Source organism: Scyliorhinus canicula, chromosome 10 (genome assembly GCF_902713615.1).
Source record: "Scyliorhinus canicula chromosome 10, sScyCan1.1, whole genome shotgun sequence".
In the NCBI taxonomy this organism is placed as follows: domain Eukaryota; kingdom Metazoa; phylum Chordata; class Chondrichthyes; order Carcharhiniformes; family Scyliorhinidae; genus Scyliorhinus; species Scyliorhinus canicula.
The window spans coordinates 22,519,642-22,538,593 of record NC_052155.1 but is presented as its reverse complement, the minus strand read 5'-3'; the positions used below and the strand labels follow the sequence as shown (position 1 = coordinate 22,538,593).

Genomic DNA, 18,952 nt, shown 5'->3' with positions numbered 1-18,952 from the left:
AATGGAGAACAGCCAGCACGTTGTAGGAGATGGATGGGGAGGAAATTGGATAATACTCAGAAAAGGTTTGGGGAGAGGTCTTGGTTGTCACCTTAATGCTAATATACATGGAATTTGGGAAATAGTATGACTGATTAAAATAGAGCTAAATGGTAAACTAATTTTTCAGATTTACTTTGGACTATAGACTTTCGCTATTATAAATTGTGTGATGGAGATGTTAATGTATGGAAGACAACAGGTTCTCTAATATTTGTCACTAAGCATAATCTAATGTAAAATAGAGTACAGTGTCCTCATAAGTTATTAAACTATAAATATTTGAAACAAAATCTTCATTCCTGCATCCTTCCACAGGAATAGACCTGAATGGTTGATTGGGCAATTGTCTCTGGAGAGTCCACATACATTGAAGGATTTTATTTTCCAAATGTCATTCACTTGCCCTTCCCATGCACCACTTTATCTGGGCTGTTTGCACATGTTCTTCGCTTGTTGGCAGTTTTATAACATCCACTTGAATCTTTTAGAAAATTGTTACAATCTATTCAGATAAAGAAGTGTGTTTTTTCACAGTACCTTTCGCTCAGTTTTTATTTTTAAAAGTTTATGTCCATCTGCCCATGCACTTTGAATTTGAGCACATTAACAAATATACTCGGACATAGCCATTGGTAACTGAGTGACCCAGCAGTCTTGGTAAAGTGCTTCAATCCAAAGAGTACCCAATTCATTTTTTCCAATTAAGGGGCGATTTAGCATGGCCAATTCACCTACCCTGCATATCTTTTGGGTTTGTGGGGGTGAGACCCACACAGTCGCGGGGAGAATGTGCAAACTCCACACGGACAGTGACCTGGGGTTGGGATCGAACCCAGGTCCTCAGCGCCGTGAGGCAGCAGTGCAAACCACTGCACCACCATGCTGCCCCGCAGGTACCTTGTTTTCCTGAAATATCAGGATTGTATATTTTTTGATTGGCATCAACCAGAGGTGCATTAACGCCACACCCTGACACACTTTTAACCCTGCTAGTTAATTAATTATTTAGCAAATGCAAATCCAAGTGATAGCCTCCTCATTTTCTGAGTTTAAGGTCAGCCACTTAGTATGTAGAAGGGACATTCTTGTAATATGCAGCATTTGTTTTTGTCTTCCCACAATTGCAAATGGGGGTTTCTACAGTAATGGAGTTAGGTTGCGCAGGGGAGCTGGCCTGTCCTCAACCTGTTTCGTAAGGAGCATTGTCGTCATGCCAGTTCAAAGCCTGCCATTCCGGGTTTTTAATTAATTTTTTTATGGGATGTTTTGCTGGCTAAGCCAGCATTTATTGCCCATCACTAATTGCCTTTGAGAAGGCGGTGGTGAGCTGCATTCTTTGACCGCTACTGCAATCCATGGACACCTCTGAAGTACAGCTCTTCTGTCCATATTTGTCATGAGGAGCTTGTTAATAACTTATCATGTTTTCTATTCCTTGATCTAAAGCAGTCAACCATTGACACTCCGAATTTCTGGGGCTTGTCAGACTTCCGCTTAACATCTGTCAATGGGAAAATGTTAGAAGCTATCATTAAAGATGTTATAGCAGGACACTCAGAAACGTTGAAGGTAATCAGGCAGAGTCAACAAGGTTTTGAGAGGGAAATCATGTTTAACCAATTTGAGGGCAGCACGGTAGCACAAGTGGATAGCACTGTGGCTTCACAGCGCCAGGGTCCCAGGTTCGATTCCCCGCTGGGTCACTGTCTGTGCGGAGTCTGCACGTTCTCCCCGTGTCTGCATGGGTTTCCTCCGGGTGCTCCGGTTTCCTCCCACAGTCCAAAGATGTGCAGGTTAGGGGGATTGGCCATGATAAATTGCCCTTAGTGACCAAAAAGGTAAGGAGGGGATAGGGTAGGTTATGGGGATTGGGTGGAAGTGGGGCTTAAATGGGTCGGTGCAGACTTGATGGGCCGAATGGCCTCCTTCTGCACTGTATGTTCTATGTTAGAATTTCTGGAGTTCTTTGAAGAAGTAACATGTGCTGTTGATGTACTGTAGTTAATAGTACGGATCCTCAGCGCCATGAGGCAGCAGTGCTAACCACTGTGCCACCGCTGAGGTTGTCGAGATCTGAGATGCAGAGGAATCTTGGTGTCCTAACGCTTGAATCACAAAAGAATAGTATACAGGTAAAGCAAGTAATTAGGAAAGCTAATAGAATGTTATCATTTATTGCAAGGGGAATGGAATGCAAAAGTAGGGAGGCTATGCTTTAGTTATACAGGACACTGGTGAGACCACTGTGCACTATTGGAAGCAATACCAAAAATGGGTGGATTACCCTATGAGGAAAGGTTAGACGGTTAAGTTTGTTCCGCTGAAGTTTAGAAGATTAAGAGGCAACTTAATTGAAACATAAAATTCTGAGGGGTCTTGACAGGGTGGCCGTGGAAAGGATGTTTCCTCTTGTGGGAGAATCTAGAACTAGGGGTCACGGTTTAAAACATTTAAGACAGGTGAGATTTTTTTTCCGAGGGCAGAAGATAACTGCTGATAGTGTTTGCTCAACACTGGTGCTCCATTTGGGGTACCGAGATGGAAGGCAGGCAATAGGTGGGTTAAGCAGGTCAACATGGAGTGGTAAGTGAAGTGACGCATGGATGGTTGCAGCCAGCCTTGTGAGTTTTCATCAATGGGCAGATGTGTGGAGGAGTGACATTTGCAAGAATAGGAAGCCAGAGGAGGGATGTTGAGCAGGGAGTTATGATGTACATTGTTGCATTCAGTTGAGTGTCAACAAGATGTGTGTGATGAACTTTTCCAGTCAGATGCGCAGTTCTCTCAAGCGGAGTATGATGGGGCGAGAGTGTTGTGGCCGCAGGACCCCACTTCGATCCAGAAAATTAGGTTAGTTAGTTATTTTTGGTTTTGACCTTTCCATCTGTTTTCTTCAAATGTTCCCAGAAGGATAGAGTCTATCTCAACCCACTTTCAACTAAGCTGTGTTGCGATCATCTCAGCCTTCCATGCAGATATGCAGTTCTTTTTCAGCAGTGGCATTATGAAGGTGAAATGCAGAGGATATGGTTTTGGAGGAATTTGACATGAGGCACCATGTGCTGCAGTAGTATGTCAACTTTGTAATGCTTTTGTTAAGAATCTGGTCCAGAGTGTAGAAGGATGGCACAATAGGCTTCATCAGTATAAATGAACTTGCGAGACGTGGTTGTTGCAGGTCATAAGCATAGATGAACTTGTGGGACAGTGTTGGTGGCAGATCAATGGATCCAGTTTCACATCACACTCGCTGTCAGTACCCAAGCTAATAATCCTACCAGCAGACTGATTCGAAGAGTAAAATCCTGCTGGTAGTAATAATTGGCTTTGGTTCTTTGGGTACTACATCAATGTACTTCATCCCTAAACACTAAAAGAGGCAATGCTCAGACCTCTGGGTATAGGTGTCTCACCCTAGGTGACACACTCTTTGCTGCCTAGTGGCAGCAATGAGAATATACTGGTTAGCACCCTGTGTAGGACTTGTCCAGTGGTGGGAACTAGTCCTCAATGATCGGAGGTGGCTTTTTTCAAATCAGCTTGGTGAAATTTCTATCTGCGTTGGCAGATGAAGTTTAAGAAGCGCACCTTTGGCATAAAAGGAAAGTGGATCTGCTCACCACTTCCCCAAGTACCAATCGAACTTGGTGCTTTCAAATATACGGTAACAGGTGGTATTAGCCAATAGCAAGTGCTCTCCCAAGCTTGGTGTAGTCGTGCACATTTTTAAAAAAATGTTTTTATTCTCCATTTATCACATTTTCCTTCAAAATTTATACCCCACCAACAAGCAGTAAACAGTAACAGATACAAAATCAATGCCCTTAACATCAGCAACGATCCCATCCTCCCATCACCTCAATCAACAGCCCACCTAGATCATAGAATTTACAATGCAGAAGGAGGCCATTCGGCCCATCGAGTCTGCACCGGCTCCTGGAAAGAGCACCCTACCCAAGGTCAACACCTCCACCCTATCCCCATAACCCAGTAACCCCACCCAACACTAAGGGCAATTTTGGACACTTAAGGGCAATTTTATCATTGCCAATCCACGTAACCTACACATCTTTGGACTATGGGAGGAAACCGGAGCACCGGAGGAAACCCACGCACACACGGGGAGGATGTGCAGACTCCGCACAGACAGTGACCCAAGCCGGAATCGAACCTGGGACCCTGGAGCTGTGAAGCAATTGTGCTATCCACAATGCTACCGTGCTGCACCTGTCAATATATGCATAAAATAAAACAAACCTTCCCACGGTGGGGAAAAAAACAAAGGCGAAACAGAGAAAGGAGTCCGGAATCGCCCATGGTCACCATTAACCAATAGAGTCGTCATCCCCGTCTTGCCCCCCCCCCCCCCCCCAACTCCTCCCCTCCACTTCCTCTTGTAAAAATCCTCCCCCCCCCCCCCCCCCCAACCTCGGTTCCTTCCCCCCAACTTTCCACCCCGGCTATACCCCTCGGACCCTGTTCTGCCAGGCTCCGATGGCCGCAGCCCCTCCCCCACCTCACCCCCATTCACTGGCCAGCTTAAACCGGCCGGCATGGAGGCCCCCGCCCGGGTCTCTTTCCCCCTTGCCCGGCCCCAGGAAAAACCCAGAAGTCCCGTTTAGCACACAAACCCTGCATATACACCCACACCCCAAAGAACCCTCATTACGACTGAAAGTCCCATTTCTTCCCTTGTCCAAATATATACAACGTTGGCTCCTATAGCCCATACACCAGCACGCAGTGAAACAAAAAAAAAGAAAAAATACAGTCATGAGGCTACAGCGGTACAAGACCATTTCTCAATTCTGCCACAGTCCTTCTGCCTTCGCAAACTCCTCTGCTGCTTCCGCCATCCCAAAATAAAAGTCCTTGAACTTGTAGGTCACCCTCAGCTTCGCTGGATATACAATGCCGCACTGCACCTTGGTAATGAACAGTGCCCTCTTCACCCGGTTAAAGGCAGCCCGCCTCCTCGCCAGCTCCCCCGTAAAGTCCTGGTATACACGTATACCAGCCCACTGCACCACCCGCTTCTGCTTAGCCCAGCACAGGACCTTCTCCTTTACACTGTAGCTACGGAAGCACAGAGTCTCTACTCTTGGCGGCTCACCCGCCTTTGGTACAGGCCTCCACGACCGATGGGCCCGATCCAGTTCCTATCGGGAGGGGTCCTCCCCCTCCCCCAACAGTTTTGCCAACATCGTGGCAAAATACTCAGTCGGCCTCGGTCCTTCAACTCCTTCGGGCAGCCCTACAATCCTCAAATTCTGTCGCCTGGATGTGTTTTCCAGGTCTTCCATTTTGCCTCACAGATCCTTGTTGATCTCTGTCACCTTCCGCATCTCCTTCCCCATCAAGGTAAGTTGATCACTGTGCTAGAGTAATGTCTCCTCCACTTCCTTCAGCATCTCCCCTTGCTCCCGCACCTCCGCCACTGCGCTCGCCACCGCCGTCCTCACTGGGGTAATTGCCTCCTCCACCAGCGCTTTCAAAACCGCCCCCATCTCCTTCCTCATTACCTCCATGTGTTTTGTAAACTGCCTTTCGACTTCCACGGCTATCACCTTAGTTATTTCTTCAGCCGTAAGCAATGCAGCCTCCCCTGGTGCTCTAGCCTCCATTTTCTTTACTGACCCCGCGGTGACCTTTCCACTCCCCGACGGACTTTCAGCCGCTTTTTTCACGTCTGTTTTTTTGCTGATCTTCAATATTTTCTCCCCCTGTGCTGTCTCCCGACTTTTGCTGCCTCCGCTGCCCGTAGGACCGGGCGTTTACCCCCCCCCCCCCCCCGACAATGCCGTTCCCGAGCGGGAGCCCTCCAACGCGCGGCTGCCTCCCACCCGCCGTCACCGGAAGTCGTAGTCGTGCACATTTAACAGGAGGTCTCCACTGCAAACTGATTGCTAAGGAAGGCTTGAAAGTCCTATTGAAGGAAATGTAAAGCTATGTTTTAGGTCTCCTTTCTTTCTTGGACATCGCCACTGCACCCTCTACAGGCTATTAGAAAATGTAATTCTCCCACAGTTTTTAAAGTTTACTCAAGGATCCAATGTGGAGTGGATGTCATCCAATTTACAGATTGAGAGTGCAGATGTCTGAAGACTTTTGTTCAGCTGGTGATTGTATTTGAAACTATTCCACAGCCCCCTCTGGTCATCAGTGGTGTAACCAAATCTCCAGTGGTAAAGGCTGAGGAGTCTTTACCCAAATAATTTTATTGTGATATGAGTACGAGGGGAATGATTTCGAAAAACGTTTGTAGGCCAGTGACTGATTCCTTCATTGGGACTTTTGATTCCAAAGCAGCAGAAGTCTGACAAGTCCCAGAGATTCTGAATCTCAGTGGTTGACTGCTGACATTTGTAGGCTTCCATTTGCACAGTGCACTAAAAGCAAAGGAGTACGGAGCATTTTATAATTTTTTTCACCTGTTCCTTTCCATGCGAATTGGGAGATGGTATTGTGGCTAGCTTTTTTAAATTCTGACTCTGACTGTGTCCTTCACACTTGTTCTCTCTTGCTCCCCACTCTATGAAGCATACTCTGCCAAAAGTCAGGCCAAGACTGACGTTAAGCAGCAACTGTCCTGCAGAAACTGCCGATGCAGTTATGATATGGTAACAGTAAAAGATATTTCTGTGGTTGAAGAATTAGCACTAAGGTCTCAGACTCTGAAGTATCACATGAATGATAATAGTGGGCGCTGAGAAGAATTTGTTTCACAAAATATTTATTAGAAAATGGAATGCTTCATTCACCACAAGTAGCTATTGAGGCAGATCCTATGTACAGCATTCAAAATAAAGTTGGATAGATGTTTGAAAAGGAACAGATCAGGATTTGTGCAAGTTAAGGAAATTGAATTAGGGTAGGCATATCCAGTTGAAGAGGTAACATGGCATAGGTGCAACAGCCCAAATTACAGTCTACATGTTAAGGTTTTCTCTTCACCTAAAAAATTTGTTGTATAGATGAAATGATGATCAATTTTTGTAACCTTTGCTGTTGTTATCAGTTAAATAATTAGAATTAATTTTATGCGTAACACTGGATTCTGGAAGACAGTAGTTGAAGCAAGGAGATTACAATAGAGGTAAATAATTGTGCTTTTTTATTTTTTTTCTTATTATCTAGGCTGGACTCCACTGCATGAAGCCTGCAACTTGGGTTACTATGAAGTTGCTAAACAGCTAATACTAGCAGGAGCAGATGTGAACACCCAGGGACTTGATAATGATACTCCACTGCATGATGCTGCAAGCAATGGACACAGAGATGTATGTACTACATTGGGGGTCGGTTAGCTCACTTGGCTGGACAGCTGGTTTGTCATGCTGAGCAACGCAAACAGCGCAGGTTCAATTCCCTTAGCTGTTGAGGTTATTCATGAAGACCCTGCCTTCTCAACCTTGTCTCTCGCCTGAAGTGTGGTGACCCTCTGGTTAAATCATCACCGGTCCGCTCTCCCTCTCTCTCTCTCTCATGGGACTATGGCAACTTTCACTATGATTTATAAGTTATGTTACATAAAGCTAATACTGCAATTTCAATTAGAAAACTGAATGAAATTGGAATTTAAAAAATATATCTATATTTTATTCAGGTATTTTCATAAAAAACAAACCAAAGCAGAAGTAAAATTATTCAACTTTATAAATAACCAACACCCACTACCTCCGCTCCGTGCTCTCGCCCCTTCCTCCCTCTCCCCCCTGGAAATATATCGCAGTTCCTTCGCTGTTGCTGGGACAAAACCCTGGAACACCCTCCTTAACAGCACAGTGGGTGTACCAACACCTGAAGGACTGCAGCGGTTCAAGAAGGCAACACCACCACCTTCTGAAGGGCAACAAAGGATGGGCAATAAATGCTGGCCTAACCAGCGAAGCACTGGCTCACTGGAGGACCTAGCCGGCGAGTACGGCAGAGGGGCTGTTAACAATGTCCTTAAGCTCGTTCCCCTACAGGAAGTCACCTCAATTCGGCCCCATGCCAAATCCCCCAACCCATTTCATAAGAATGGTGATGCTCGCCACCCAGTAGTAGTTCACTATATTCAGCGTTGCCAGCCCCCTCCCCCGCTCCAAAAAAGCCATTTTGACCCGCGGGTCTCTCCTCTCTCTTCCCTCCCTGACTTCAGGACAAAGATAGGGAGGTTACGAAATACCAGCAGGAATATAGAACAGTACAGCACAGAACAGGCCCTTCGGCCCTCAATGTTGTGCCGAGCCATGATCACCCTACTCAAACCCACGTATCCACCCTATACCCGTAACCCAACAACCCCCCGGAGAACCAGCCAAAGTCCTCCAAAATCCCCATGATGTCGCCAATGCCACCCAATGGGTCCAAAATATAAAACAGCAGATCATAGAATTTACAGTACAGAAGGAGGCCATTTGGCCCATTGAGTCTGCACTGGCCCTTGGAAAGAGCACCCTACTTAGGTCTGCACCTCCACCCTATCCCAGTAACCCCACCTAACCTTTTGGACACTAAAGGCAATTTTCATGGCCAATCCACCTAACCTGCACATCTTTGGATTGTGGGAGGAAACCGGAACACCTGGAGGAAATTGACGCAGACACTGGGAGAACGTGCAGACTCTGCAGACAGTGATCCAAGCCGGGAATCAAACCCGTGGCCCTGGAGCTCTGAAGCAACTGTGCTAACCACTGCTATTGTGCTGCCCGTCATCCACATACAGCTGTGCTCGACGCCTCTCTCCTTCGCTCACTCGCGCTTTCTCTCTCCCTCTCCTTCCCCCCCCCCCCCCCCCCCCCCCCCCCACACACACACACACACACAAAAGAACCCCTTTCCAATCCCTCAATGCTCTAAGCACCGTTGCCAATGGTTCTGTAGCCAAAGCAAAAAGGAACGAGGAGAGTGGGCACCCCTGCCTCGTCCCGTGATGCAGCCCGAGTTATCCCAAACTCAAGCAGTTCATTCGCACACTTTCGGACGATGCCTTGTACAGCAATTGGACCCAGTCCACAAACCCCTACCCGAACCGCCCCAGTACCTCCCACAAATATTCGCACTCCACCCGGTCGAAAGCCTTCTCCTCGTCCATCGCCACTACCACCTGCACCTCCTGCCCACCGGAGACATCATAATCACATTAAGCAGCCTCCGCACGTTTGCCAACAACTGTCTCCCTTTCACAAACCCCATTTGGTCCTCGCCCATTACTCCCGGGACGCAGTCCTCAATTCGCAAAGCCAACATCTTTGCCAGCAACTTGACGTCTACATTCAGTAGCGATATCGGACGGTACGATCCACACTGCTCCGGATCCTTGTCCTTTTGCAATATCAAAGAGATGGATGCCTGCAATACTGTAGGGGGGAAATTGGTATATTTGATGTGCAAAAGAATTGATGGAATTCCAGTAATCATTCTTTCTATCTCCCCATCGTCATTATAGATTTTGTAAAATTATTGCTTCAGTAGTTTAATTTTGTAGTGATTTTACACGAAGCAACTGTCCGATTAGAACAGTTCCTTAAAAGATGAAATGAGCAACTTTTGATTTTTAATGTTTCTTTGATAACCTTGAGAACTTTTAAAGGAAAAAAGTCTGAGGACTTGCATACAAGTGGTTGGGACATCTAGTCTTGTTTTTGATATTCACTACAACCCTGCTTCGGCCAAAATGTAAGACTGTTGCATTATGTTCCAGCCCACTGCTGTAATAAAACAAATTACTTTGAATAATATTACGTGCCTTGCTGATGCTGATTGTAATCCAGTTTACAAAACTTGCTTAAGACACACATACTTTGTTCTTTCCTCCTGAAACTCTTTAAATAGCAAACATTTTACACTAAATCCCACGTATTCAAAACTCCCTGACAGAAAACATTAACATGAATGAATGATGCATTTCACATTGTTGGACTAAATAATATGCATACAAGTTGCAAGTGCTTGTGATTTCTTTGTGAAAGCGTCAGAAAACTATATAGAAAAGTGTATTGGTTATTATGTGGTTCACCAGTCGCCCATGTCTTGCCTTCAATAGTGATTAGTATGATGTATTTTAAAAGCCAACTTCTGACTCAAACTACTTCCTCAATTGATAGCCTGTTCAACTTTTTGGTACTCTCACACTTGTTTAAAAGCATAATTTTGCTAAACCTGACCTCGTATGGGGGACAGCCATTTTCGAATTTTCAGACTAATATCTTTCTCTCTAGATTGTGAAACTGCTTTTGCGCAATGGTGGGGATGCGTATCAAATGAATCACCGTGGAGAGCGTCCTGTAGATGTAGCTGATTCAGACGAAATGGAGCAGCTTCTGAAAGGACAGCTTCCTCTTTCTGATGATGAAGATGATGACAGTTGTACAGGTTATGAGAGAGCCTTTTAAACTAAACATGTTATCTTACTGTCAGTTTTAACATTATAGAAGCATAGTATTAATCTAGTCATTCACATAATCAAGTGACTGTATATTCCAGTTAAATATATTATATTTCATAAATGCATTACATTCTATTTAAATGTTGACAGTAAAACAAAGTACAAATCTGGTGTCTCCAACAGTTTACAGAAAACATTTCTGAAGAAAAATAACTTTTTGCAGTTTTTCACTTGACCCCGTGAGAGTTTGCCAAAAGTCAGCGTAGCTGTTTTTAAAAATGTTTAGCCTCCTGCCCCTTGACTTCAGTATTTCACTAGGCCAATGATGAGCTCCAATTTGCAGAACTGTATGCTGTGATCCTATGGACAAGAATTTTCCAACGATGCCATCTTCCATCACCTGTTTCTTCCCCTTCCCGCTACTTTTTTAATGTGACCTTTAGTATCTCCTCGCTACCCCAGTTCAATCTCTTCACTTTTATCACTCCAATATAGGTCATTGATTATTGTTATATCTACAAGCCAATGTCCCACTGTACTTAGAGTAATTATTTTTCACATGCTTATATTTAGAATCATTTTGGAGTTGATATCGATTCTTTTAATTTTTTTTATGGTTTTAACTACTAGCATTTAGTGTCAGACTACGTAGACACTAAGGTACTTCTGTCTACTCAATTTAAGATGTATTTCTTTTCCTTATTCAAATACTTAATATTTTATCAACATTAAATGACATCTGCCATCTCATCCTGCCAACCTCTGTCTTCGTTTCACGGGGAGACAGTAGCGCAGTGTTATTGTCGCTGGACTAGTACTCCAGAGACCCAGAATCCTGCTCTGGGTACCCAGGTTCAAATCCCGCCATGGCAGATGGTGAAATTTGTATTCAATAAAAAAGATCTGGAAATAAGTTGAAAGGTGACCATGAAACCATTGTCGACTTGTCGTAAAAATCCATCTGGTTCACTAATGTCCTTTAGGGAAGGAATCTGTCGTCCTTACCTGGTCTTGCCTACATGTGACTCCAGGCCCCCAGCAATGTGGTTGACTCTTAAATACCCTCAGGGATGGGCAATAAATGCTGGCCCAGCCAGCGATGCCCACATCCCATGAACAAATGTATTAAAATGGTCTTCAACAGATTTCGTACACTTGTTTGGTATCGTCAATCAATTTTTATTTTGTTTCCTCAATTCCTGTGAGCAGTTCATGGTAAATAAAAACAAAACACTGCTCAAGCCATCTTTCCAGTCCAAGAAAATTCCTTTTCAGCTCAGTTTTCCATCTTTTTGTTGTAACTTTCCCATATAAATTGGCATTAGTAAAACTGCCATATATGGAATATTTCCAACTGGGGCATGCTGAGATCTTACATTGTTTTATTTGTTATGCGCGGGCAGCATTAGAAAAAAACTGCACCATTTCCAACTGTCTACTCCGTTTTATTTGTGCATTCTTCTAGAATCTGAAGAGTTGCCTTCTGTGAATCCATCTAGCGTGGATGACAACGTGGATGATTCCGAACCAGAAAAAGAATTAAAAACTGATGCCAACCAGCAATTAACACCCTGCAAATCAGTTGCATCGTCTGCACTGGATGAATACGAATTCAAGGATGATGATGACGAGGAAGATGAAGAAGTAGAAGAATTGGGCAAACTTGTAGATCAGAAAAGGATTCGAAGAAAGGATGGTAAAAAGAATATGATAAAAGAGAACAGCAGCTATTTAACACCACCAAAGCTAGAATTGCAGAAACCATTCAAAATTAAAAAGCAAAAATCAGCAAGAGTTCTTGTTTCATCAAGCTCTGAAAGCTCAGATGAAGAGCTACATCAAGATAAAAAAACTTGTTCAACAAGCTCTCTAGATGTTGTTCCAGATAGCAGTAAATCTGATGTAAGGATGAAGAAAGAAAATCTGGTTGCCATTGAACAAAAAGAGAAAGGAAAGGGGAAGAAAAAGATGAAGAAACAAAGTAAAAACAAAGAGAACCAAGAGTTCAAACAGGAGAAAGAAGAGAAGGAAAATGCTAAATTGGTACTTTTCTCCACTTGCTCTGGTTTGGACTCATTAGAACGTACAAGAGAGGAAGATTCATTCAGAAAGTCTTTGTGTATGAAAGATGACTCTTCAGGTCATCAGTTCCACCTTTCAACTGCCAAGTCACCTAAACATGCATGTGGATTAAGTGAAAAACGAGCAAAACCACTTAAACAGGAGAATGCCAAAACTGGCCCATCTACAGGAGCCTCAGACATGTCTTTCCAATCTGAAGTTGTACGATTTGATCATCTTACAGACTCTGACTACACCTCTGAGAGTTCCAGCAACAAGTCTTTTAAGTACAAAGCGAAGACTAAGCATCGCAAAAAGGACCTACATGTGGAATTTGTTGATAAGTCTGGACAGAGAAGCAAAGATGAGGAGACAGGCGTGTTTGATAACATGGAAGAAGTGCTTAAAAAGACAGACAAGGATGGCAAAGTTATAAAAAAGCATAAACTAAAGCATAAAGATAAAGAGAAAAACAAAATTAAAAAAGAGCATGAAAACGAAAGAGGAAAACACAGACAAAAGGAGAATGAAAAAGATGTATATCCTGAGTTTGATAGAGAATACTGGAAAGAGAACTTTTTCAAAAATGATGACACTAACGAAACATTCAAAGATGAAAATTCTGATTTAACCCCATCAGAAAAGTCAATGAAAGACAAAACTCCAGTAAAAGAAGAGAAAACAAAGGAGAAATATTTTAAAGAAGAAAGGCCTTGCAAAGAGGACAGAGAGAAGGAAAAATCTAAAAAAATTAAAAAAGAAAAACATCCTAAAGAAGAAAAAGAAATTAAACTTCCAAATCTGGAAGAAAGAAAGGAAATTGTACTTGCGGACAAAGATGACACTATTTACTCGAGTGTCATTATGAAGAAAGAGCATACGGAGTTATTTGAGAAAGAGAAAGTTATGGATAAAGACAAATCTGACACTCCCGATAGGGACAAAAAGGAAAACAAAGAGAAAAGTGAAAAAAAGTCCCCAACTAAAGAGAGGGACTTGGAAAAGTGTGAGAAAAAATATTCTGATCGAGAAAAGAAAATAAAACATGAAAACCGGTTGGAGAAAGACAAGTCTGAGCCTCATGAAAAAACACAGGAGAAAACATTTAGTAAATTACAGGACAGTGGAGAGAGAACAAAAGAAAAAGATCGATCTAGTAACTTGTATTCCATTGCAGAAAAGGTCCACCGGGAAAATGATAAATTGAAGAATATATTTTCGGTTAGAAAGCCTGATGAGAAAGAAAAGAGTAAGGAAAAATTGGAGAAAAAGCATGAGAGAGAAAAAAGTGAAAGAGAGCGGCATTCTAGTGGGATGAAGGACAAAGTGGAAAAAGAAAAGCATGCTACGGAGAAGAAGGCAAAATTATCTGAAAAAGATGTGCAAGATGTCACTCCCAGTAAGGCCGTAAAAGCGAAAGAGAAAGACCGAGAAACAGAAAAGGAGAAGAAGAAAGAGAAGTCTAGGGAAAGAGAGGGGGATCTCGTGACAAACTCCAAGCACTTGCAAGACGAGAAGAAACGTAGCACTATTGAGAGTAACAAAGCATCTCATGATAAATTATTTTCCTCAAAGGATAAAATCAAGGAGGACTTTCTTAAAACTCCTGAAACAAGGGAGAAGGAGAAGAAGGAAAAAGACAGACAGAAAGAGAGAATACAAGTAAATACCACTGTTAAAGCAAAGCATAAAGAAGTAGAAACTGAAAAATTGAAGTCTAAAGACTCTAATTCTGCAAAGGATGTGCGGCCAAAAGAGAAGAGGTTAGTAAATGATGATTTAATGCAGACCAGTTTTGAAAGGATGCTAAGTTTGAAGGACCTCGAAATTGAACAATGGCACAAAAAGCACAAAGAGAAGATAAAGCTTAAAGAAAAGGAAAGACAGAGGCATCGATCTGGCATTGAGCTCACAAAAATAAAAGAACGAGAAAAACTGAAGAGTTCAACAACAAGCAAAGAACTTACTAGATCAAAAAGTTCAGATCCTTCAGAGGTGCACTCTAAAGACAAGCAGCTGAAAGATCTTAACAATGTGAGATCACTGTCCACTGATGCAAAACAGAATTTGCCAGACACACCAAGACCTTTCATAAGTTGTGAAAGTAATTTAACTGCATCTCCCAGACAAGAACGTGATCGGGCAGGGCTAACATCAAGATCCATATCAATGATTTCTGTTGCAAGTTCAGAAGACTCCTGTCAGACTTCAGCTGTAGCAACGCCGCGGCCTTTAACAGACTATGACTCCGATTTCACTATTGAGGGTTCTGAGTCTCAGTCTTCCTTTTCTCAGTCAGTATTTCTGTCCAGTGCCAAATCACCTGCTGTATATGACCGAGACTCTGATGTTTTAGCTGATTTGCCAGAACGACTTAAATCACCATACTCCAGTAAACTTTCAGGATCTTATCTGCGATCAGTCTCTGCTGACAGTACTAGATATGAGAATGAATGCCGGTTAGTAGGTGATATTCGGAGATGCAGTATACCAGCTGTTGCAAATGAACATGATAAACCGTCTCACAAGCATCTTGAAGGTAACCTGCCGCTTTCAAGTGAAAAACCATATAGTTTTTCGCCAGCAGTACAACTGCAAGCATGTACTTCTCCTCGTCCAGAACCAGTTCCAGACAGTGGCACGGAAGATAGTACTTCCTGTTTAGAGCCTTCTATTTCCACGCCACCTGCTGTCATTGTGCCAAGCAGCACAAATTATTTAACGCAGGATGCAAATTCCAACAGCATAATTCAAAATACTTCCCAGCAGATGACTGTGGTACAGCCACAACTAAACTGTGTAATTGGTAGCAATCAGCCCAATAAACCTTTGGAAATGCCTTATGATGGGCTTGATCCTCCTTCACACAGTAACAATGATGGGTTTTCATCTTCAGCTTGTGAGAAAAACATTTTTAGCCCATTACATGTTTCACAAGAGTGGGGATGTTCAGACCAGTTAACATCGGAATTGGTATCGAAGTCTCCACAAACACCCTGCAGTGAACCTTCCCAAATAGCAAATCTCCAAGAAGCACCATCTTATTTTTCACCTACACATTCTTCCAATACATCCTGTATGAGGCCATCATTAGAAAATGATATTACCCCTCGAGTTCTCTTTTGGCCAAAATGTAGAACTCCAGAAGATCTACCACAAACTCAAACTTTGCAGGATACCGAACAGCCTTCAGCTTCATGCAAACCACAGTCAGACTGTGTAGGATTAGCTGATGGGAAGGATACTAAATGTCTTCCTCTTGACACAGCTGTGGACCATACTAGTCAGAAGACAGTGGAAGATGTTTTGAACTATTGCAAATCAGATGAAATGCAGAGCTTGGAAGAGAATTTATCTCCATCATCCACAACATTATCAGATAGCAATAACATGAACGAAAGCCTTGTAGACCAAACGAGGCCTGTGCAGACTATATCAACTGAATCTCCAGAAAAGACCGAAGAAGGTACAAAAAATATCACTTCAGCTAGTCATGAGCCAGCATGTAATCAAGAGAGCTCAATATTAGTCAAAGTCCCAGTAGCCATAGTTGATGAAATACAGTCTGAGCCAACAGAAGAATTACCTGAAGCAACATCTTCCACTGAACATGAGCACACAAATTCAATTAGTGATGAGCCTCAGCCCTTGGAAAGTAAAGATCAAGACCAAGATTCCTCATTGGAGATGGAAGTTTCTGAACTTTCTACAACTGCTGCTCAAGATGCTGCAGTGATGCATGAGGCAGCGGCAGATGAACAAAGGCAGTCCACTGAGTCGATTAAAGAGGAGCTGGAAGAGCAAACGGAAGCTGACCGAACAGAACAAGATGTTCCTCAGAGGATTACTCGTAACAGAGCAAATATACTGGCCAATCAAAGCAAACTATCTGCTGTCAACTGTGCACAGGTGTCTGACAAAGATACAGAATCCTCCACACCTGTGAAAACCAAGTCCAAGTTTACAGAGGAGGAAGAAGGTCAGGTGCACCATCCACATAAACGAAAGATGTCACGAGTCCCGCATCCTGCACAAGTAAAATCAACACTGCAACAAGCTAAGGAAAAGACGCAGCAATCGCTGGCAGCAATTGTAGATTCTTTAAAGCTAGAAGAAATTCAACCTTACCATTCAGAAAAAGCAAACCCTTACTATGAATATCTCCACATTAGAAAAAAGATAGAAGAAAAACGTAAAGTGCTATGTAGTGTCACCCCTCAGGCACCACAGTTTTACGATGAATTTGTTACATTCACTGGATCATACCTGCTGGATGGAAACCCTTTGAGCAGACTTTGCATACCAACTGTAAGTGTTTTCCATGAAAATAATTTATAGAACTTGTTTATTTAAGTTACTCAGAGCTGTTATTCAGTTTGCAAGTCAACTATAAGAATCTCACTTGAATCATTTATTCAAAATGTGCCCTGGTAAACAATGTGAACCTTTTGGTCCGTAATGTAGGGTATTGATAGATGTTTTGCATTCAACTGCTTCCATTGGAAAGAATTATAACCAAATGGAATCAGTTTTCTTCAATACTCAATCAACCTGTCTGTACTGAAACTGTGGTCTATCTGGAACCAGGCCTCAACATTGGCCTCTATCGGGGAAAATTCTTGAAATGTATTCAGGGGAGTTTTTTATATCAATATGTAGAAAACCTAACCAGAGATGGAGCAGTGCTGGATCGGGTTCTGCGGAATGAAGCCGAACAAGTTTTCAATGTGGCAATGGGGGAGCCTTTTAGTGATAGCAACCAAAACAGGGTACAGTTCACATTTGTTATGGACAAGGAAAAAGATGACTTGCGAAAGACGGTTTTGGAGAGCACGGGAGATTTTAATAAAATAAGGCATGATCGGGCCAAAGTTGACTGAGAACAGCTTCTTGCAGAAAAATCTACAGCGGAGCAGTGGAGGGCATTCAAAAATTATTTGGGGAGAGTACAGGTCCAACATGTTCTTTATAGGGAAATGTAGGAGCAATCAGTTCACGATCCCTGGAGGTCTAGGACAATCCAGGACTGGATGAGGAGGAATAGAAAGGCAAGACTAAAGAGAGAAATTCAACTGTGGCCGGAAAGTAATATGGGAAGTGTAAGAGGGAAAGCGATTAGAAGAGCAAAAAGGGAGCACGAAAAAGGACTAACTTGCGAATAAGATTAGGGAGAACCCTAAGATATTCGATAAATACATTACAGGGAAGAGGTTAAACAGGGAAAAAGTAGGGACCATTAGAGACCAAGGGGACAATCTCTATGTGAGGCCGCAGGGCATTGTTTGGGTGTTAAATAAATACTTCTCATCGACCTTCGCTCAGGAGAAGGAGGACATAGGTATGTAATTCAAGAAATGGGACTGTGAGGACCTTGAGCAGTTTGACAACAGAAGTGAGGAGGTATTGGCAGCTTTGACGGGCGTAAAAGCAGACACCCAAGGCCTGGGTGAATTGGATCCCAGGCTGCTGAGAGGCAAGGACAGAAATTGCAGGGGCTCCAACACAAGTGTTTAATTAATAAATAAAAGCACATTACTGCGGATACTGGAATCTGAAACGAAAGAGAAAATGCTGGAAAATCTCAGCAGTTCTCGCAGCAACTGTAGGGAGAGAAAAGAGCTGACGTTTCGAGTCCAATGACTCTTTGTCAAAGCTAACAGACAGAGAAAGTGGGAAATATTTATACTGTGGAGTGAGAATGAAAGATGAGTCATAGCCACAGAAACCCAGGGAAACGGGGTGCTAATAGCCACAGAAACCAAGGGAAAAGAGTGCTAATGGCAGTCCCCAGAGAGAACAGAAGGTGTGAACGGCCAAACAGCAGAGAAACTAACATCAGAGGGTAAACTGTGACAGATGTAGATGTGGGGGGAGGGGAAGGGGTAAGCAAGGGGAGAAAGGGTAAGGATCGGTGGATAAGATGGGGGGGGGGGGGTTAAATATATATTAAGAAAGACCAGAAGGAAAGTAATGGTAAAAGACAGTTAAAATGAAATAGGATGAAAACAAATGGGTCAAGGTGGATAGAGCTAATCATCTGAAGTTGTTGAATTCGATGTTGAGACCGGAAGGCTGGCGTGTACCTAACCGGAAGATGAGATGTTGTTCCTCCAGTTTGCGTTGAGCTTCACTGGAACATTGCAGCAGGCCAAGGACAGACATGTGGGCATGGGAGCAGGTTCTTTTGTTAAACTGACAAGCAACCGGAAGGTCAGGGTCCTGAATGCGCACAGACCAAAGGTGCTCAGCAAAGTGATCACCCAGTCTCCGATTGAACTGGGGGTGCCTTGCGCGTGTGTTTGGGGGGACCCTCCAATAGTGCGTTCTGGCTGGGGCGCACGGTTGGGAATCATTTTGGGGTGCCTTGGAGATCGGGACACCATTTAAAAATGTTGTTCCGATCTCTCGCTACACTGGGGAGTTCCGGCGAGCGGAGCTCCCCGCTCTACAAAACGGGGCTATGTGTGACCTCAGGCG

General features: G+C 43.4%; 1 protein-coding gene across 8 annotated transcripts in view; it reads left to right on the top strand.

The window, feature by feature from the left end:
- The window catches only part of ankrd12 (ankyrin repeat domain 12), a 253,951-nt gene that overhangs the window by 211,401 nt on the left and 23,598 nt on the right, over window positions 1–18,952 (top strand). For all 8 annotated transcript variants that reach the window (XM_038808701.1, XM_038808699.1, XM_038808694.1 and 5 more), the window contains 3 exons: window positions 7,180–7,322; window positions 10,248–10,401; window positions 11,880–16,783. In XM_038808701.1, the coding sequence (XP_038664629.1) occupies window positions 7,180–7,322; window positions 10,248–10,401; window positions 11,880–16,783 (5,201 nt within the window). The remainder of the gene's footprint in view (window positions 1–7,179; window positions 7,323–10,247; window positions 10,402–11,879; window positions 16,784–18,952) is intronic.